At 40.5% G+C, this 23,666-nt stretch overlaps 1 protein-coding gene across 9 annotated transcripts in view; it reads left to right on the top strand.

The window, feature by feature from the left end:
* KYAT3 (kynurenine aminotransferase 3) overlaps positions 1–18,450 on the top strand; it is an 846,358-nt gene extending 827,908 nt beyond the window's left edge. For all 9 annotated transcript variants that reach the window (XM_044085641.1, XM_044085640.1, XM_044085643.1 and 6 more), the window contains one exon: positions 18,136–18,450. In XM_044085641.1, the coding sequence (XP_043941576.1) occupies positions 18,136–18,192 (57 nt within the window). In that variant the 3' untranslated portion in view covers positions 18,193–18,450. The remainder of the gene's footprint in view (positions 1–18,135) is intronic.
* The last annotated feature ends 5,216 nt before the right edge of the window (positions 18,451–23,666 follow it).

The following is a 23,666-nucleotide window of genomic DNA, read 5'->3' as shown; positions in this document are numbered from 1 at the left end:
CATGTGGAACACAGCTCTAACATACCAAGTTCATCTGCAAGCACAATTCCTGCCAGGAAAGAAAAATACTCTGGCAGACGACCTAAGCAGAAATATGGACCCTCACAAATGGAAATTGAATCCACAAATCTTCAGCATGATAACGCAAAAATGGGGATGCCCAGACATAGATCTTTTTGCCTCCCCACTGAATTGCCAACTACAGAAATTCTGCACAGGGACTTATCACAAGCGAGCATGGAAAGTGGATGCTCTTCAGTTCAGCTGGAAAAACCTAAAAGTGTATGCCTTCCCACCACTGCCTCTCCTTTCAAAGGTACTCTTAAAAGCCAGACAAGAAAAACCACAGATGATCCTGATTGCTCCAGACTGGCCATGCCAGCAATGGTACCCTATCTTAAGGAACTTGGCTCAGGGCCCACCATGGATTTTGCCCCAAATTCCACACCTTCTGACTCAACAAAACAATCAGATCCTGCACAGTCAGCTCAAAACCCTAAACCTGGCTGCATGGCAGATACTTTAGTCAAACAGGCAACACCTCTCTCTAAAGCTGTTATGGATGTCATTTTGGAGGCCAGGAGGCCTAGCACCAGGAAAGCTTACTCAGAAAAATGGAACAGATTCTGCGCCTGGAACCAGGCTCAAAGCCGTGACCCTCTTGTTCCAAACTTTCCTCAGATTTTACAATACTTAACTGAGATGCTGGACAGAGGCCTATCCTTTTCATCAATTAAGATCCACGCCTCGGCCATTTCAGCACATTACAACACGGATCCTCCTTTATTCCCTCATCCCTTACTAAAGCAGTACCTCAGAGGGGCTAAAAACATAAGACCGCCCCGGAGAGCACCAACACCAACTTGGGACCTCAATTTCGTTTTGGAAAAACTGACCGTACCACCTTTTGAGCCAGCCAATACAGCTGATCTAAAATTTTTGTCATGGAAAACAGCTCTGCTCCTGGCAGTAACTTCAGCACGAAGAGTCTCAGAGCTACAAGCATTAGTGGCAGTGGAACCTTTTATAGTTTTTCATCAGGACAGGGTATCTTTAAGGACAAACCCTACCTTTATGCCAAAGGTGGTATCTAGTGTGGCTCTTAACCAAATCATCCATTTGCCAACTTTTTATCCAAACCCCCAGAATAAAGGGGAGAGACTTCTGCATTCTTTGGACATACATAGGCAGCTACACTTCTACTTGGACAAAACAAAAGCTTTCAGGAAAACTGAACAACTGTTTGTAGCATATGCTGCAGGATCACAGGGCAAGGCTATCTCAAAACAGACTATATCCAAATGGATAGGACACTGTATTCACTACTGCTACACACAACATGGAAAATCAGTCCCTAATAACATTAGGCCACATTCCACCAGGGCAACAGCCTTTCTCAGAGGAGTACCTACAAGGAAATTTTGGAGGCTGCAACTTGGAGCTCAGTGCACACCTTTATTAAGCATTACCACCTGCCTCTTTACTCTAAATCCTGAGCAGGATTTGCCACTGCAGTTCGCAAGGCCTCATAGCCAATCCTGATTCTTTATAGACCAGCCACCCAACCTTAGTTTTGGGATTCTACCCAAGTGTGATGACTGCGGCAGTGTAACACGATGAACATAGTACAGTTTTGTACCTGCCATAAATGTAGATGTTCGAGTGTTCACACTGCTGCAGTCCAGGTTACCCTCCCTCCATCCACTCTGAACCAGCTGGACTTATCTATACCTTTCTATCCTATACAACCTTTGGGGTGTATTTGCTGGTAACTGAAGGTATTGTTTTTATTTTATATGTATATTTCTTATTAGCAATATCTATTGCCTACCTACTTGGGGGCACCTGACATCTGGGGCAAGAAAAACTGAAGAAAATGGCGTTGGATGCAGACTATATACCCCTGGCGCACTGACGTCAGGGAAGAAGCGGCAGCAACCGACGCCGGACCCAGACTTTGGAACTCTGGCCGACTGTGGGACCGCCTGATGGCAGGATAACTCAAGTGTGATGACTGCAGCAGTGTGAACACTCGAACATCTACATTTATGGTAGGTACAAAACTGTACTTTTCACTTTAAAACAATATTTTTTCCAATAATCAAAAATGACTAACTGCAGATAAGCTAAACATATATTAGTACCACAGATTGAATTACTGACCTAAGAAGTCATGGTTAAGAATTAATAATTGATTATTTTATTTGATAGTTCTGTTGTGAAACAGTGATATGTAAAAAGTACTACATGTTATTTATGAGTAGGTAATTTAATGTGTTTTGGAAGTGTGTTTATTGTACATAGTTAGTCTGACTATAATGTATTCATTGTCCATAGAGTTGTTATTAAAGACACTTCCATTTTTAATTTTTACTGTTTGCTGTTCTCAGATAGGGTGGTACATGAATAGATCTGAGGTGGGAAGGGAAGAGATTTGTTTATTTTTACTGAAAGAACCATTAACTCTTCTTCTTTTTACAGCAGAAATAAATTATGCATTAGAAAAAGTGGCATGACTTTCTTGGGTACAAACATAATATTGCTAACACGTTTAAATCCCATTATACCCAAACAAGTTTATTTATGCTGCTGATCATTGATTTATAGGATTTAAATGGCATACATACATTGAATAAAATAAAATCTTTCTTCCATTTCTTTTATAAATTTAAAGCTCCGGTTGCTTTTAGGTTCATAGATTGGTACTAGGCTATTGGCCGTAGGGCCTATACAAGCCTAACCATAACAATTCCCTGGCTATTTCTTCCCACAGTATTTACTTCCCTGGACCCCTGTCTAGCAGGGCAACTGACGTGATTCCCGGGGTAAATTTCCTATCTCCCATCCAATCATCAAGGTTCCTTTTGAAGAGGCCCAAAGAGGTGCTGTGCTTGACATGTTTGGGCAGTCTGTTCCAGAGTGTGAGGAGTCTCTGGGTCAGGAACCTATCCCTCCAGCATGTTTTTTTCAATGTGATGACAAGGTTTAGATCCCTGGAGTGTGTCTCTATGAGGGATTGGTATTTCTTTAAGTGTTGCATGTCCAACAGCTCTGGGTTTGACATGGCCTTGTATGTTAAGCAGAGATCGCCTCTGAGTAGAAATATGCGACAGAGTATAGGTGGAGTTTTTTTAGACGGTAAGCATAGGGCATCTGCTTTAGGCCTGTGATTCTTTTAGTGAGGTGTTATGTGGGAAATACTCATGCTTATCTGATCAATGGCTAAAGATCAACAAAAAATAGATCAGTAGTATTACAGCCAGAGGTCCTTTCAAAAACAAAGTTGGTGTAACTATCTTAGTTAAGAGATCATTTAAGTCTAAAAAGAATTGACTAGCATCTAGATATCCATGGCAGATTTTGTTACTTATTTTGTATAAATGATATTCATAAACCCATAGTAATGTGAAGTTTTAAGTTCTGTGTTCATACCTAGCACATTTTATCACTTTCATATATAACATACTATCAAAATAAAAACACAGAAAGATTGGTCTTAAATATCTAAACCTCATAATATCAAAACCTCAAATACAAGATTTGAACAGAATACAACCTTTTTGACCAGTTTAGATATCAAATTTTAGAAAAGTCTTTTATTATATTAAATATCTACACAGAGAACTAAATCTAAAGATATGCTACATAATTCTCTTGACATGAACATAAAATCATGTCCTTATACTCAGTGTGGGCTCAAAACCATTTAAATCTGTGAACAAAAATAATCAAAATCCAAAAAACTAGCCACAAATGTCACATAACTGAAATATGGTGGGCTGCAGCTTAAGTCTAATGAAATCCTAGAGGCTTTGTTCAATGCCTTCAACAATATAGAATAATGCTTAATCTGTATATAATGAAACTGATATAAGTCATGATCTAAATTTAGTTTCTTTTCCACAAATTCATCCTGAACTAGCAACAACTCTGCCTAATCCCTTCACACTCAAAGAAATCAAATATGCTATTTGCTAATTTAAAAATAACAAAGCTCCATGTCCTGTCAGTTTTCCCTTTGTATTCCTGATGATTGTTTTATAAAATTCTTTCTAAATCCTTCAAAATGTACTGCATTTCATTAAAACTTGCTGACTATCTAACCTATTTATCAATGAGTTTAATACACCACTAATATCAAAACCAAATCCCTTCCCCTATGAAACTGCTAATTATACTACTGCTGGTTTTGTAAACCTGTATATTAAGTCTTATGCTACCACTCTAGCAAACCATTTAAAAATGCATCATTTATAGTACTGATGTTCTTCGTGTTTCACTGTTGCAGTCATTACATTTGGGTAATTTGCTGGCAGGTTGCCCTAAGTCAGCCTGAATTCCAAAGTCTTAGGTCCTGCGTCGGTTGCTGTCTTCTCTTCTATAACATCAGGTCATCAGGGGTATAAAACATGCAGCCGACGCCATTTTCTTTAGTCTTTCTTGCCACGCACGATGCCCAAAGCAGAAGCATTTCACAAGTGCCGGTCGGCCGACTACTGAAATATTTGAGTTTGAGTTTCAGAATCGAAGGCTTTACTAAAGGTAAGCACCCCGTTGGGAAAACATTTTTTTCCTTGCTTTTTACCGATGTCAGAAAAAGTTAATAATTGTATTACTTGTGGGAAGCAAATACCTCATAAGGATTTCCATTTATACTGTATTCCTTGCCTAGGCCCTGATCACAACGTGCCTGGCTGTCGGTTTTGTGCTAGATTTAACCAATGTACTATTAAATGTCGGTATATTTTTGCATCTAAGTATTTTGGAAATGGATATTTAACTACCCAGAAATGTCGTCTGATAGCAATCCGACTACCGGAGTACATAAAAAACACAAAGAAAAGGACAGAGAAAGGCAGTTGAGATCCAAAACCGATGAAGCTTCTAAGCCAGTCGCCGGTTCGCCGGTACTCAGTGAGGTGCTTTCGCAGCCCCTGATACCCACTAATTTCGAGTCGCAGGCGTCTACTGACACCCATGTGGAGTCCGGCATGCCGCAAGATACTCAAGGTATTGGACCGATGGATGTATCTCCCTCAGATGGGTCCGGAGCCGCTAAGCAGGCACCGGCTTCTGAGGGTGTATTCAGACCTCAACATTTTTATATCAAACCGACGAAAGCTGCAAAACCTAAGGCAAAGACACCTTCTAAAAACTAAAAAACTGACACATGAGCCACATGCACAGGCCTGTATGCCTAAAAAACAGATGATCAAAATGGCTGAAGACCTTATTACCTTGATCAGGGGTACCTATCCCCCTCCAGATAAGAGAACTAGGCAAGACACTGACTATGAATCTTCAGATCAGGTTTCTATTTCTTCTGATTCCTCTTCTGATCGGGAATTATCTTTACCTTCCTATGAGGATTCTGATGCTGAGGAGTCTATTCCATCTGCATCTCCTCCTGAGGATTATTCATTTGGAGAAACCTTGCATACTTTGAGGGAGCATTTTTACTGGGAGAGTCAAGACTTCTCAGAATCAAAAAAGAGGCTCAGGGATTTCCTTCTTCTCCCTCAGCACAAGCCTTTAGCCATTCCCCCTGTTTTAGACATTGTGGATGATGTGTTTTCGGAGTCAAGCCTGACCCCTGACTCCTTACCTCTGGCTCCCAGTAAGCCTGACAGGTATTACAGGGTCCCTGACTCTCATAAATTTTTATTTAGAAACCCTGCTGCTGATCCTGAAACTATTTCACAGGGTCCAAAGGGAGTTAAGGCCTCAACAGCAAAAAACCCTTCCCCCTCCGACAGAGATTCAAGGGCACTGGACAGATGGGGAAAAAAGGTTTATACATCTGCAACCTTGGCAATTAGGGCCTTAAACTGTCAATTTCATATGCTTAAGTACCAACAACATGTTATGGGATTGCTGAAACAGAAAATTATGTTGATTTCAGAATGTGCAGAAAATAAGGAATTGCAGGAATTATTGCATGCAGCTGAACAAGTTGGAAAGCATACTTTTGCAATGTGGTTTTGATTCTTTAGAGGCCTCCTGCAGGGCCGCAGTTAGTGGATCTGTGATTAGGAGGCATGCCTGGTTAAAGGAACACAATTTGCCTAATCATGTTAAGGCTAAATTGCTAGATGCACCTTTACAGCATGATTCTCTGCTTGGTATTAAGGCAGAAGAGGTTTTAAAGAAAATGGAAGACAAAGCTAAGTCTATGCAAACTGTTAAAGATTTCTTACAAGTGCAGCCACCTAGATTCAGTAGACACTGGCCTACAAAAAAATGGTCCTTTCCTGTGTCAGACAGAGCTCAAAGGGGCAAATATAGATGCCCTAAAGGTTCCAGGTAACAGGCTCAAGACTCATACAGGTCAAAGCAATGGAGCGCATCCACCTCCAAATCGGGAGGAGATAAAGCGCAAACCTATAGAAAGCAATCCCAATGACTTCACTCTGCCTACACCAAGCACTTATCTTTTGGCAGCACCCATAGGGGGAAAATTAGTACTTTTTGCTCAAAATTGGCAGTTAATAACCGAGGACAAGTGGGTACTAAACATCATATCACAGGGATACAGATTCCATTTCCACACTCTGCCAATGACAAATGGTTGGCCAGATCTGCCAAAAAAAACAATGGGCAGAGGCACAGAAACAGGTTACGTCCCTCATGGATATGAGGGCCATTCAGACAGTACCAGAACAGGAAAAAGGACAAGGTTTTTACTCAAGACTGTTCTTGGTACCCAGAAAGGACAAGGCCTGGTGGACAATACTGGATTTATCGATTTTGAACACATACCTGGACATTTCAAAATTCAAAATGCTCACCTTGCAACAGCTTCTGCCCATGCTGAGCCAGAATGCTTGGCTGGTGACTTTAGACCTAAAAGAGGCATACCTGCATGTCCCAATAACACAGTCGTGCAGAAGATAACTCAGATTCAAGGCTGGTTTAATGCATTACCAATTCTCTGCACTGCCCTTTGGCTTATCTACTGCACCCAGGGTCTTTACAAAGTGCCTGGCACCAGTAATTGCATTTGCAGTTTTGTAGACAAAGAGGTATTCAAATATATCCTTACTTGGGCAACTGTCTCATTCAAGCAGAGAACAAGGACACTCTTCTACGACACCTGGCATTTGTGAAAAGGCTTCTAACATGCCTAGGGTACACAATAAACGAAAATAAATCACAACTGGTACCCTCTCAAAATATAACATTCCTGGGTGCAAGCTTGAATACAACTGCCCAGATGGCTTACCTCACGCCAGACAAAGACAACTGACTACTTACTTCAAACTGATGGCAACAAAAACCCAATCTTCTGCAAGACAAATTCTGCAGGCTCTGGGCTTCATGGCATCCTGCATCCTACTAATTCCATATGCAAGACTGCATATGAGGAAACTTCAATGGTACCTAAAAAGTTTATGGAGTCAACATTCACACAGTCTGGAAACAATGATTCCTCTCATCCCCTGTCTGCAACAGGAGTTTTTATGGTGGGCAAAAGCCTGTCACCAAAATATGGGATGGCCCTTCACTCTACCCCCTGCCAGCCAAACCTTAACAGACGCATCAGATTATGCCTGGGGGGGGCCCACATGGCAGGAAGATGCATTCAGGGCATATGGACACCAAATCAAATGCATCTACACATCAACCAGAAAGAGATGCCAGCTGTTCAAAATGCCCTAACAGCCTTCAAGGACTTGCTTCATCCAGGACAACTACGGATAAAGATGGACAACACCACAGTCATGTGGTATATAAACAAGCAAGGGGGCACACACTCGTACCCCCTTTGCAGATTAGCCATGGCACTGTGGGACACAGCTTTGACCTACCAAATAAATCTTCAAGCTCAATTCCTGCCAGGAAAACAAAACACTCTGGCAGACGATTTAAGCAGAAACCTTATGGAGCCTCACAAGTGGAAACTAAATCCACAAGTCTTCAGCATGATAGCAGAGAAATGGGGGACCCCAGACATAGACCTATTTGCCTCTCCTCAAAATTATCAACTGAAAAGATTCTGCACAAGGACTTATCACAGACAAGCATGGAAAGTGGACGCCCTATCCTTCAGTTGGAAAAACCTATCAGTTTACGCCTTTCCTCCTCTACCCAAGATCCTCCTAAAAGTCAGACAAGAGACGCCAAAGATGATATTAATTGCCCCGGACTGGCCGTGCCAATACTGGTATCCAATCCTAAGGAACTTGTCTCAATAGCCAGCTTGGACCTCGCCTCAAAAACCGAAACTACTGTCCCAGCAAAACAATCAGATCCTGCACAATCAACTACAGACTCTGAACCTGGCAGCATGGCTAATCCTGTAATCATACAGACGACACCTCTCAGTAAAGCTGTGATGGCTGTCATTTTGGAAGCCAGAAGGCCTAGTACTAGAAAATCTTATGCTGACAAATGGAAGAGATTCTGTGCTTGGAATCAAGCACAAGGAACTGATGCAGCAGAACCGCATATTCCTCAGATATTACAATACTTAACTGAGATGCTTGACAAAGGCCTGTCTTTCTCATCAATCAAAATCCATGCTTCTGCCATTTCGGCTCATTGCAATACAAAGCCACCAATCTTTTCTCATCCTTTACTAAAGCAGTATGTTAGAAGAGCCAACAATTTAAGGCCTCCTAGAAGATCACCATTACCTGCATGGGACCTCAATTATGTGTTGGAAAAGCTCACCCTGCCTCCATTTGAACCAGCTGCTACCGCTGATATAAAGTTCTTATCATGGAAGACAGCTCTGCTACTAGCAATTACTTCAGCAAGAAGAGTTTCAGAGCTACGGACCCTCATGGCTCTAGAGCCTTTTATCCTATTTTACCCAGACAGGGTGTCACTCAGGACAAATCCTACTTTGATGCCTAAGGTCATTTCCAGTGTGGCTCTTAACCAAACAATTAATCTGCCAACTTTTTATCCAAATCCGCAGAACAAAGGGGAGAGAATTCTGCATTCCTTGGACGTACACAGACAGCTAAGATTCTACTTTAGCAGGACTAAATTTCTAAGAAAAAACGAGCAATTACTAGTGTCATATGCTGCAGGATCAGAAGGAAAGGCTATTTCAAAGCAGACAATTTCAAAGTGGATATGCCATTGCATCCGTTTCTGCTACTTACACCATGGCAGACCTGTGCCCAAGGGCATTAGGTCTCACTCCACCAGGGCTGCAGCTACTTCAGCAGTCTTTCTCAGAGGAGTACCAACCAAGGACATTCTAGAGGCTGCTACTTGGAGTTCTGTTCACACCTTTACAAAGCATTACCATTTGCCTCTCTACTCTAAGTCCAGGGCAGGCTTTGCTACTGCAGTGCTGCAGGGCCTTATAGCCTCACCTAATGCTGTTTAGCATTGCCTTGGGATTCTACCCAAATGTAATGACTGCAACAGTGAAACACGAAGAACATAGTACAGTTGTGTACACTTACCATAAATGTAGATGTTCGAGTGTATTCACTGTTGCAGTCCAGGTTACCCTCCCGCCATCTCCCTGTCATTCTACAGTTTATCTTTCCTTCTCTATCTTCTACAACCTATGTGGTGTATTTGCTTGTAGATGAAGGTAAAGTTTATATTGATGCATATATATATATATATGTATATGAACTATGAACAGTAGCAGCACTCAAAACTTCCAGATGTATAAAAAACCTAAAAGTGATTCAGTCCTTCTCAAAAGTTTCAAATTATAATCTAATGTATTCAAATTAGTACCATTTCTCTTATCACATGACTGTGTAACTCAGCCCGAATAGATTAGATATACAAGGCATTGCAATTACACCTAGCCTTAAATACTTGGGTATATAATTTTCCCAGAAACACTACCATATCAGAATAACGTTTTGAAGTGTCAATAAACTAATTTAGTAGATATAAATAGATGGCCAGATTTTAAATTTTCTGTTCTGTTCAAAGTTGTAATAATTGAAAGCAGTATATTACCAAAGTATCTGCTTCATATTTTATCTACACATTGCCATATCCCTATCATACCTTTCAGCAAAATGACCATTAGCTTTAAAAAATGTATTTAGCTCACAAAATCAACTCGAGTTTCATATGTAAAAGCAACTATCCCTCAACATTTAGACCTGTCCCAATAAGGTTTCACCATCTACTGCCTAGGAATCAAATCAAGCATGTTACTTAGTCATAGAAGAAAAAAGAGCATGTTAATTGGCTTCATCTCTGGTCATAAATTTGGTACAAATAATTGTGTTATATAGCAGTAATCTTTTAATGGATCCATATCTAGGAAAACAACTCTCGCAAAATAAAATCTCACAAGTTTTTCGTTATATGTGTATCTCTCTTTCAAAATTGATGTTAGCTCTCAATTTAAGGGTCACCTATATTATATTTCCACCTATATGTCATAATCATAGCTTATTAATTGGGGTGTTAAACAGCTGATCTAGCTCAATTCTCCTTAGTTCAAAAGAAAATGCTTTGGAATTTCATTTCCAAAAAAAAAAGTCATGGGGATTCATAAAACTTTCTTCTCACCAACTAGCATTTCAGCTGTGACAAACATAATATGGATTATAATTAAATGTAAAATTTAATGTTATGTTGTTTCTAGCGCACCTTCCTTCTTGTTGGTTGGGTTCGGAGCTGATCCTCAGCTCTGACTTGGCCGTATTCTAATGTTCGAGAGCTTCCACTGGCTCGAGGCTAGACCCTATCTCATCATGCCTAGCGGTAGTTACCCAGATCTCGTTTGCCGCTTGAAGCTTCGAGATTGCTAGAGACTGGTTCAGGCTAAGTTTTGATTTTCTTATTGTATTCTTTGCTAAAATCTTAAAATCTTTAAGGAAGTCTTTATTATAGATTAGTAGTAGTTTGTTCTAGGATCCCTATCTCTGTTTTTGTTGTTCAGGCCATCGTTTTTTCCTTCAGGCCTATCCCCCTCCCTTACGAATCCGTTTTTAGTTAGAGGATTCATCCTTGCTTTTGGCTCACTTCAGTTAGAGGGTTTCTCCTTATTCCCTCCTTCTCCTTTTTCTGCTTAAGGAGTTAGCTGTCTAAGTTAGAGGCTATCCTCAGTTGGGGGAGTTCTCGTTAGAGGCTCTCCCCTTCCATTACCTTCCGTTACTTTCTTTAATTAAAAAAAAAAAAAAAATATATATATATATATATATATATATATATATAAAGTACACACACACACACACACACACACACACACACACACACACACACACACACACACACACACACACACACACACACATATAGATTTATCTTCATAATGCCAATCGCACTATGGTCGACCCCGTTTCTACAAATACAGAAGTGCTACTGTCCAAAACGTTGAAGACCACATATCCGAACAGCAAAATCTCATCCCCTTTTTGACCCATGGTAGCACTGGTGTGGAGGTGTGCTGCGGCCAGATATGTCAAAATTTGACATTTGTTAGACATTTTAAAAGTTTTGCATTTCTGGTTTCGCGGAAACGGTTCGATGATGTGGCTGGTCAATTATATGTGATCGATAATATGAAGGTCAACATATATATATATATAGATATCTATATATATATATATATATATATATATATATATATATATAAAATAATTTAGATAGTGTTGTTATTGTACAGTGGGGTATACTTCTCCTTTCTTTATACCTGTAGCTATAGTTTTGTTGTGCTTGTTGCTGTTTGTGCTTATCAACAATGCCAAAAGAAGCGCCCAAAGAATCCAAGCCTTCTGGATTCAAAAAGTGTGACTCTTGCTCCCAAAAAATGTCCCTGACTGACGGACATACTAGATGTGTTTATTGCCTGGGAGCGGTGGACCTGCAGGACTCGTGTTCCATTTGTCATGCTTTCAGCGCCAGAGTCCTGCACGAGCACAAAAACAAACTTATATTGAGAGGCTTATTAAAAGGGCCCTTTGGACACAATAGTGGAAGGGAATCAGGCAAGAAAACCAGAAAAATCCTCCAAACTGACATCTCTGTTTGGTTCCAACCTCGGAGCCATCGAAGCAGAAAGAAAAAAATCTTTCACTTCATCTGATCCAAAACCTTTCGGGTCCGACAAGACTTTATCTCCTGTGGTTTATCAGTGTCTTCAGAACCATCTAGGAGTTACAAAAGGACTAGGTCTCCTCCTTTGGAACCGAGGCAGTTTGCTGCACAGTCACCACTTCTCCAGTATGTGGCGGGCACTCATAGATCGTCCACCCACTCCTCTCGGTCAAGACATCAACTCTTGCCAAAATCTTATCGAGCCCAGCCCGTATGGATGTGGAGCCTACTATTCAACACCCTGGATCATCTATTCCTCCTTCGACTCACTTGATCTCGGAGATGAAGTGCATGAAAGTCATTGTGGTGGAACTGTCAGTTCCAAAAACCTCTCCAGTCTCTTGGTTCCGACATCCACTCTGATCTCTTCGATACCCCCTTCTATTAAGGGATATGGGAGCCGACACTCCCTCATTAGCTTTGGGGGGGACGGCTTCGGACCCTTGTCCGACCCCATTCTCCCTCTTGGAGCTTTGACGCAGGTGAGCTCTGCTCCCACATCGGCCTCTGAGCCATCACCCTCGGTGCGTGAGAGGACTCTCAACTCTTCAGAGCCAGGGACCCTCTTGGGCCAGGATCGTGATACCTTTGAGGTGATGAGGAGTGTGCTGTCCTCTGACAGCTCCTCCCTCGGCTTTGGCTATTCCTTCCCCTACGGAGCCCGTGTCTTCCCTCTCGCCACCCCTCCATTCTAAGCATAGGGAACCAATGCCCCAGGATGCCCCATTGGGTGACCCCCCCTTCCAAAACCTCCCCAGAGCACCCCCCTGAGGAGGTCCCTCAGAAGAGGACATGTAAGAGGAACCATGTGGACTCCCCTGAGTCCCTGACATCGGACACGGACTTGGAGGACTCAGAAGGCTCTCCACGGTCCCCATCTGAGGATATCTCATTTTTGGACATCCTGGAAATCCTCAAGCAGAGGGGTGGGTGGAAGTCCCTTTCCTCTTCTGAAGATGAGTCCATGTACCTGGATGCTTTCAGTTTCCAACCCTCCACCTCTTGGGGGTGTCTGCTCTTCGACCCGCTGCTAGGGGTATTAAGTCGAAAGGCGTGGAGCTCTCTGGAATCGATGGAACCAGTTCCACGGAGGCCCATTAAGTTCATAATTGCACCAGATGACAAACCTTTCCTGACCCAAGGGCATGCCAGTTGATGCGATGGTGGTGGCGGCAGTCAGTAAGAAGGAATTAGCACAGACCTCTACTTCTGTCCATCCGCCGAACAGAGAGTCCCATACAGTGGACAGATACAGGAAGCATGCCTTTTCTTCAGTGGTCTTTACTCTTAGGTCACTGAATTATTTACCCCATTTCACCCGTTTTCAGAGGGATCTCCTGAAAGAGCTAGGAGATACCCTACAGGATCTTACAGTTGCGGGAGCTGCAGATTGAACTGTTTCTCAGCTTGCGACCTTATCTTTGGTAGTTAACTCCTCCATGTGGCTTATTTCCTATGCAGCTGATGGAGCGAGCAACATTCCTCTATGCGCCTTTGTCAATTTGTGGAGCCCTTCACGTCCTCCTTTACCAGTGCTCCCTTTGATGGCTCATCGTTGTTCGGGCCAAGGTAAGAGACTCTCACCAGGTGCGAACAGGAGGGCAAGACTCTGCCGTGGGAGTATGTTTTTCTGTGCCTACTAGATCTTATCCCAAAGATCAAAAAGGTGGAAAAATGTGGTTCTGGAAATCCCAGGGAGCTTCGCCTGATGCACGTGGTGATTCCCCCCCCCCCGAGGTAGAGAGGGGAATAATAATAATGGGAGATGCTGCCCTCATGGCAGAGGGGGGTACGCAGAGTCAGGGCAACAGGGATATGTTCTCTGGTAGGCCCTGCCAGCGCTCCTGAAAGGAGGCCCACCTGTCCACCTCTGAAGGCAGTCAGGGGCAGATTGTCACTGTACCCAGTATCCTGGTAAAGCATCACAAAAGACACATGGCTACAGTCAATCATATCCAGGGGATATAGTATTCCTTTCTCCATGCCACCCCAGAAAATGAAAATCCATCCCAGGTGTACCACCCAAGCTAAGGGAACAAGCAACCCTAGAAGTTCAAAGGTTGCTAGGAAAACGAGTCATCCAAGAAGTCCCTGCAGACCAAATTGGGTCCGGAACTTACTCAACGTTTTTTTAGTACCAAAAAAAAAACCGGGACTGGAGGCCCATTTTGGATCTCAGCAGACTCAAGTCTTTCAAGAAGACAAAGGTCCGAATGGTGATGCTGCAGTCCATTTCCGGATGGTGACGCTGAAGTCCATACTCCCCTTCCAGGGCAAGGACAATTGGATGTGCTCCATTGATCTCCAGGACTCGTACTACCATATCAAGATAGACAGACAATCTAGGAGATTTCTACACTCCGGCTTGGGAGCCAGTCACTGCCAATTCGGAGCTCTGCCCTTTGGCCTTACCACAGCCCTCAGGGTGTTCAACAAATGCATGGCAGTAGTCACGGCTCATCTGAGGCATCTAGGATTCTGGCTGTTTCCATATCTGGATGACTGGCTCCTTACCGCCACCATCGAGCATCGACTAATTGAGACAAGGGACACCCCAATCTGCCTCTGCTCTCAGCTAGGCATCACTGTAAACTACAAAAAGTCTGCCTTGTTGCCCTGTCAGTAGATTACATTTATAAGGGCAGATTTAGACACCAAAGACATGATAGCAAAATTGCCTCAGGAGAGTGTGTCGACCATTCAACACCAGGTTGCAATATTAATTGGGAGAAAAAAAGACTCAAGCAAGATTTGTTCTAAAAGTCCTGGGCTCAATGGTGGCAGCAATAATGCTAGCTCCCTTGGCATGCTTCCACATGAGGTTATTACAGTGGCTCCTGTTTGCTCAGTGGTCCATGCAAGATCTATCCATGTCCCATGAAATTCTCATCATGGAGACCTGCAAGAAGGACCTAAAATGGTGCCTTCAGTCCACGCAGCTGACGATAGGCAGACCGTTCATCTTCCCCCAACCATTGGCCACAGTGACCACAAACGCTTCCCAGATAGGGTGGGGGGAGCATTTTCTGGGACAGATTGTTCATGGGACTTGTCAGTAACACGAGTACCACTTGCACATAAACGTCCTAGAGATGAGAGCGGTACTCCTGGCATTGCAATCACTTAACAGCTGTCTCCCCATGGGGACAATTGCAATTCAGACAGACATGTCAGTGGTATGGTACATCAACAAGCAAGGTGGAACCAGATCCTACACCTTGTGTCGAGAGGCTCTGAGTGTGGCAATGTCACATTCCGGGGAAATCCAATGTGATAGCAGATAAGCTAAGCAGGGCTATCCTTATGCCTCACAAGTGGTCCCTGAAACAGGATATAGCAAACCAGATTTTTCACAAGTGGGGCCAGCCTTGCTGCAAACATTTACCACATCCATCAATGCCGAATGCAGCAGCTATTTCGCCCTAGTTCCCCCACCGGAACAATCACCCAGGGATGCACTTGTTCACAGTTGGCCCCTGGGACTTCTGTATGCTTTTCACCCGTTGTAATACCCAAGGTTTTTCAGAAAGCAAAATCATTTGGTTGCAAGCTAATACTCATTGCCCTCTACTGGCCTTGTCAAATGTGGTTCTCATTTCTATGGCCCATCTTCAGGAGCAGCCTTGGCTTCTGGACCCAGTTCCGGATCTGCTGATGCATCAGTCGGGCACACTCCACCCTTCCTTACAGGCCCTCAAGCTGACAGCTTGGTTCCTCCACTGTTTCTAAAAGAATAAGGGGTCCTCTTCAAAACAAAGTAAAAAAGTAAACAATAATATATTGAATGATTTATGATGAAAAATGTCAAATTTAAATATGCAAAGATCTTTCGTACAGTATATCTATTATAGTAATATTGCATTAAACAAAACTGTTTAAAAATCTTTATTATAGAATGACTGTCCATTAATATTCTGATTGGCCAGCCCACCCAGCATGCCTGTTGTAAATCCGAGAATATACCAATGGAAAAAGGTCCGGTCGCCCAGACTTTTTCCCATTAGTATATCTCATAATTTTTTTTACTTTTCTTTTTTTTTTGACCAAAAAAGAAAATGGAAGACCTCAAATGAACAAGGGAGCATTAACGTACCTGATTATCCTTTTATTTTGTCTGTCCCAGCTCGCCCGAATGACCAAACAAAGCCAACCGTGGGTAAATCCAGCATTGGCCACACCCAGCCATGGGTTATTGCTTAAATATATTTTTCAAGAATTTTGTAAAAATAGCTTCAGAAGAAAATATATAAAAAACATAAAAAATTTTACCAAGATTTGCATATAAATCATCTGAAACATGGTGTTAGAAAATAATTTCTCAAGATGTAACTTGAACGCAAGATTATTTTTAATATCAGAAATTTCTCATTCAGACTTCATCTAAAATCTTTAGTCATGCTGCTTTTTACATTCTATTCATGTTATAAATATTCCATTTTGTTGGATAATGATATATATTTTATTAAACATCATTATGTATTTAAAATACTGATCAATGCATTGATGCTGCTGTTATTAGCCATAGCAAACTAGCTAGGTGTCTATGCAGTGATTCCATCTCTTAAGTACATTTTTTATAATATATAGTACTGTAAATAGTATATAGTTTATCATTGGTTATATGAAAATTTATTAGAAGTGTTTGGTTTTATGCATGACAGTGTTGTTCTAACTCTGCATCAACATAAAATATTTTTGAGAAAGATTTTTTTGTTTCATGCAGGGCCTTAGAGTCTCTCATTTAAAAGTTCACATGAAGTCAAGAATAATGTTGATTGCATAGTTCTCATGCATTAAGTTGATCATAGCCAGCGTTAGGCATAGGCCAACTAGGCGGGCACTGCTCTAGCAGGGGCGCTTTTCCAGTAATTTGGATGGTGTAGGTATGCAAGGATGGACGCACCAGGTGATGTGGAGGGTACTGTGTAGTCCTTTTGCCCAGGGCAGCAGTTGACCAAAGGCCAGCCCTGAAGCTGATGAGACTTAATGCAGCAAGTATGCCTGGAAAGACCTCTAAGTTTGAGTGACAGAGAACAAACTTGTTTTAACAATTCTATTCACAAATTCTGTTACAGTGTTGCTACCCTTCTATAATCCCTCCAAATCCATTTCTACATAAAGGATCAAGTTCTACATTTTGCATTCTCACAGTACCTGCTAATTACCTTTTTAAATACCTTCTCAGTTTTTCTCTAGGCTTTTAGTTGCAGGTTCTTAGTCACATAGTTAGTTTAGTAGTCAAATTTTCGCTTCCTGTTGTTGAGGGAGTGAACTTGATCCAGATTTTAAAATGTAGTTCTTAAGATTCAGAATGTAGTAGAAAATGTAATTAGCATGACTCAGTATGTTAAAGTGATTACTGCTTTAATAGTATTACTAATGTAAATGCATTTTCTGTCAGTCCAAACCTATTTCCGCTTGAATAATAAAAATGACTTTTGTATCACTGATTGTCTTTATGACCACTGTGTTCCCATGCTAATTGTAGAAGGAGATTTTTTATATTTTTGTAATGTTTTGCCAACTATTCGATAATTTAAATATCCAGATACTTAAATAATTCAGTAGACAATTGCAAGGCATAGTTTGTGAATGTATTTTCCGTGTGCTTTTGCAGTACTATTCAGACAAAACATCCACTCTTAATCAGATCTTTAGCAACATGTACTTGTGTAGATACACAGACACACATATAATATACATACAGTGAAAGAGAGATAAAATGACGTAGTGAGGAATCTGATCTAGGAAAGAGACTTTGAATGTAAATTAACATTGCTTGTGAACAGAGAAATGGCTGTTCAAAAAAGGTGGCCGACATTTGCCCAAATGAATGACTGAAATTGTTGTTGTTTTTTAAAAAGTACATAAATTTCCAATTTTTGCCATTTTATAGTACCTGGAAAGATCACCTGTGCTATTTACATTTTCAGGTATAAAACTGCTTTCTGGATATATGATCTTTTCTCAAAGGAGAGCTGCATATTTTCTGTATCTTCTTTAGGAAAAAAGTCAAGGTGTTTGGAAGCACTTTCATATCTCTATTGGATCATAGTTTGTTAGTGCCTGTGATTCACTTATTATTCTTTTATTTATTTACAGCAAGACAGCACCTTAGCTGCAGCTGAGAAAATCCTGAAGAACTGGAACAAAAAATGAAATGTGCCTGACAGCATTACCTTTGACAACAAATAAGTCAAATTGATGTTCTTAAGTAAATGGAAGGCAACAGACGTTTTCTTTGAATTTACTGAGCCTTTTCAGCACTTTAAATTGATGCATAGGTACAGGCAGAATCAGCTGTCTGTAGAATTTTTTCTTAATTTGATACTGTCATACAGGTCTGTTTCCAGTTTTGTAAATTATTTTTGCAAACCTGCACAATTAAATAGCAAATGATTGTGTTTGTTTCTTGTATTTTACATATAGTATGAGTTTTTGGTAAAGTACAAGCATTGTCTGCACATTTAATGTAGAAAAGCCAGATGAAAACACACGCGCACACACAGGCCAGTAACCAAACAATATAGTAAGTTCAACATATGGCTTGTAACCCCGGTTCTGTACCATGGGTGTTAAACATGCATAATAAATTCACAAGATTCCAAGTACAACTCAAAAACACTAGAGAATATGCATCTCATAAAAAAGTCAATGCACAACAGAGACAACTTGCCACTTTCATCCCTGTAAAATCTAGGATTTCATCAGGGTGGGCCAGTCAAATCCAAGTCCCAGTTTAAAGGGATCTTAACCAGTCATCGGCCACCTAATAAGTAAATAAAATATGAATGCTAAATAATATGCTTACGTTACATAAAACTTATAATAATGGGAACCAAATGTCAATGAGTCTACATAGAAGTAAAATATGAAAAATATAAAAATTGTATAGTATAAAGTATTTCAACCCATAATTCATGCTTACTTTTGATTTTTGGATGATATTTTGATTTTATGGAAAGGTATGGAAAGTCTACTATTAGAGTTTTTTTTATCATACTTAGGAATGACTACAAGTTTTTTTAAATTTACTTACCAGTATGATATCACTTCAATTATCTCGGTATGACCATTGGAAAAGATAGAATTCTAAGTAGTTTTACTTCAGCTTTGTATAGAAAAAGTAAGTTTTCGGATTCCTATCTACATTCTGATAGCTGTCACCCCCTTTACCAGAAAAGAGAGATTGTTAAGGGGCCAAATGGTCCGATTGTTGGGTCTTATTACTAGGGATTACCTGTTTGAGAAAGAAGTAGACAATTCATTTTGTATGTTTATAGAATAAGGGGTATCCTAGTTTTTTACTTCATTCTGTTAAAAATTAATTGCTAAGGAATAGAGGCTCAAGATTGGCACCTCTGTTAACTGATAGCAAGAAGTTAATAGCATGGTGGGAAGTGTTGTTAAGGAGTTTGATTTTGCTTTGGGGGAAAAATCCCTATCTTTAATTTTGCCCTTCAGTGATGGTATTTACTAATACATAGACATTTTTAAGGATTTATGGAATTTTTCCTACGGGTATGAAATTAAAGTTCAGTGGATAATCAGTGGTTATATTTAACAAAGATAAATCCATAAAAAATTTGGTTGAGGGGGCAGCCTGGGGAATTGTCAGTTTTAGGTCGGTCCCATCAGAAGAACAGGTGTGGCAGATGTAAATATTGCAGATTCACACATAGATTACTACTAGGCTAACTACCCTTGTGGGCCATTTAAAGCCTAGCCAGTTACCCCATGTGAAAATCAAACCCTGAACCTTGTGTCTGTAAGGTAAACACCTTAACCATTATGCCAAATTCCACCCTAAATAATTGTCCTGAAGAGACATTTCAAGCCTAGCCAATAATCTGAGGCTGGAATCAAACCCTGTACCTTGGGTTTATGAGGTGAAGACCTTAACCATATGCCAAATCCATTTAGCCAAACCTTATTTAGCTATGATCATTGTTTGGCATGTCCTGGTAGATATAATTCTGATACTGGCATGTCCTGGTAGAGATAATTGTGATACCATTCATGTTGTATATGTTGCTGCCTGTTCATCATATCCAGCTTTCTATGTTGGCAAAACCAATCATAGATTAAGGGACCAAATGAGGGAACAACTACTAGAGAACATAAAGAAAACAACACCCTACTACTGCCTTGTTTAGGCATTTAAGCAGTAGTTCTTCTTCTTCTTAAGGCTTTTCCCGGTTAGGGGTCACCACAGCGGATCATCTGTCCGCTCATGATTGGCAGTGGAGTTTTATGGTGTCGAGTTGCCAGCCTGGTACCCAACCTTCCACGGAAGGCACACACACACTGACACAATCACACCTAGGGCCAATTTAGAATGTCTAATCCACCTACTGCATGTCTTTGGGATGTGGGAGGAAACCGGAGCACCCAGAGGAAATCCACGCGACCACAGGGAGGACACGCAGACTCTGCACAGAAGGCACCCCAGCTGAAAATCGAACCGGAGAACCTCTTGCTGTGAGGTGGCAATGCTGACCACTGCACCACTGCGGCCACCCGCATTTAAGCAGTTATAAGAATTTTAAAAGATTCTTATTCATTGTTATTGATAGAGTGATTATTTCCCTGAGTGGAGGAGATTTGGATAATTTTCTAGAATTTAACGGATTACTATGGCAGTTAAGATTGGAGGCATGCACATTCCCAGGTATCAATGATTCATTGCCCAATAACAGGGTTTTTTTTTTTTTTTTAATTAAGGCTAATATGATGTGAAAGATCATAGGAGATTACTAGGCTAATGGCTCTCGGGCCCTTAGAAGCCTAGTCAAGAGTTTATCTCCAAAAAAGAAACCCCAGTCAGCACCTATCACCCCCGTCAATGAAGAACTGGACACTTGTAATCTTTCTTTCTTTTATATAACATTTGAATAACATTAGACTAAAAGATTGACATTTTTACATTTAGACTTTTTTATATCGAAATGTGCTATAAGTTTCATGTATATTTAGAGAATTTGTTTTACAGTGTTAGATTTATATTACACTGTACAATTTCTATATTTTTCATATTTTATACTTTACTTTTATGTAGTCTGATCGACATTTGATTTCCATTAGCTATTTTATACATTTTATGTACTGTAAGGAGGGCATTTAGTATATTTAGTTACATATTAGATGGCCAATAATTGGTTGAGACCCCTTTAAATTGTGACTTGGATTTGATTGGACCGACCTGATGAAGGCCTGTATCTTACAGGGAAGTTGTGGCTTTTGTATTAACATTAAAGTTTTATATGTGGATACAAGTTGAATTGACTTTTTTTATGAGGTGCCTATTCTCCAGTGTTTTTGAGTTGTGTTTGGAATCTTGGAATTTATTATGCACGTCTGACACCTGTGATACAGAACTGAGGTTGTGAGCTGTTCGCTGAACTTCCTGTATCATTTGGATAAAAGCCAGATAATGAAGTGCACTACTAATTATAGTGAATTAGTTTATGTAGAAAAATATATTACGTTAAACAGAAATACATGTAATTTAATAAAAAAGCAAGCTTATGTCAAAATCTACATATCAACTAAAAGTGTTGAATTATGCAGCTTTACATATTGTACACCATTAACATATGCAGCTAACTGTAGTTTGCAACATGGTTACATGAAACAAACATTTTATGAAATGGGGACTTAGTGTGGGCTGAATCATTTATCTGGAAGAACTGTTTATCAGGGCTGCAAGATGATTTGTATGTATGTAGCAAATGAACTATCAAAATACAGTGGTTAGAATTTGAGAAGTATAGAAATTATTTTAGAAGCCTGTATTTGAAAAGTGAAATAAAAGTTTGTAATTATTGCTTATGACTTTTATCTTATACACCACCATTTTTATAAAGCCATCATTTGAACAAATTAAGACTTTGCTGCATAAATGGTAGGTATAACTTCTGAGGTATTATGCAGTCAGTAGTTGGGATTTTCTCTTCTGATAGTGTCAGTTCTGTACAGTTCTGAATCGTGCCTTCTTCTCAGACACTGGGATGCATACCTCCATTTGGCCCATCCTATGACTTTAAATATGACACAAGTAGGACACACACAACCCCTGTATTGTTCAGTCCTTTTTTGCCCATGAGTTTTCTTGACTCTTTTTAGGAACAGCCCACACATCTGATGTGCATAATGGCTTTTGATGTGCATAATGGCTTTTGATAAGTTGTCCTGGCAGGTGTGGAAGCTTACCCTTAAGGAACAAGGTTTCATGCCATTGCAAGACCCTGCACAGATTTCTTATAAATAAGCAGTACTGCTAACATGTGCATTCCATAGTGCCACTACCCTACTGCCTGATGTTAGGTCCTTACAGGTCAGACTATGCATGTCTCGCACTCTGGCTGCACCCAGACTGTCCAAACAGGGAAGACCTTGTTTTCCTAGAAGGAGAGATTGGAAACCATCAAGGACATGACCTCTTCTATAAAATTACAAACTAGAAACACAATAACTTAAAGGCAAAGTAGTATATTTATATACTGCAGAGCTGTATGCAAATGGGAGCATATGTCATACATAGCAGGACACAGAGACAACATGCAGGAGAAGAGAGCAGTTGAGAGAATTCACATTGAATTAAAAGTGCTGTAACTGGCAAAAAAGTTAAACTTTTTTTTTTTAACTGAATACTTTTGTCTGAATCTAGGTCTGTATCCACAGCTGGTGGTATTCTGAGGTAGAAAGCCCATAGCCCACTGGTGTGTATCGCCTGAGTTCTGTACTTTCCACATCCTTCTTGGCTTGTGAGTAAAAGTGGAATGATTTTGATTATTGGACTGGCAGTAACAGTGGCATGGATAAGGGAGACCAGATACCCAGAATATTCATGGGGATTAGAACAAGGACTTTTTATTTCTTCCAAGTAAGACTGCAACTTTCTTTTCTTGGTGACAATGCTACTGCTCGTATCTTAGTTTCTAAATCTTAGTTAAGTCAGTTTAAGAATCCTGTATGTTGTTTTGGTGTGTATGTAATGGAACATTTATTTAGACTGAGAGGCTGCTAGTGGTTGCACCTGACTAAATATCCTTGTTGGTATGAAAATTAAACATTGTTGGCCTTTATACATTCTGTTAGGGGATAGAGCACCATATTATCAATATTCTTGAAGTAGTGATATGCCAAAGACTCACTCCCATCAATGGATTACTGTAAATACAAATAAAAAATACACTAGATCGGTTCACAAGGAGCAATAGCCATCAGACCCTATATCAATGTATAAACTTTAGGAACTGAGAAACTAGTAACTAGACTCATTAAGGTCTAAATGCCAACTAAGTAAGGTTTAAATATAGAAGAAACAGCAGAGCAAACAATTGATAGCATTTTGGTGGACAATGTCAGTAATCCTTCAGCTGTAATAAATTGTTCAACCACTATTTCTTCTAATGTTTCTGGTTTTAAATCTTCTTCTAATGAGAACTCTGGAAATATGGAGCATTCTTCTTTGGAACAAATTACTGCAGCTACTGCAGTGCCTACTTTTTTCTCAAGAAGGGCCCAGGAGATCAGAAAGATTGGCAGGCAGGTCGGCCAGTCCTCAGAATTCGTTGGATTTTCAGTCTCCCAATCGGATGAACTCAAAGAACAGAGATGGCGTGCCAACA

The sequence above is a fragment of the Protopterus annectens genome, chromosome 10.part0 (genome assembly GCF_019279795.1).
Source record: "Protopterus annectens isolate FY-2018-M chromosome 10.part0, PAN1.0, whole genome shotgun sequence".
Taxonomy (NCBI): Eukaryota; Metazoa; Chordata; order Ceratodontiformes; family Protopteridae; genus Protopterus; species Protopterus annectens.
The sequence above is the reverse complement of the archived record's forward strand: the minus strand, read 5'-3'. Positions and strand labels throughout refer to the sequence as shown.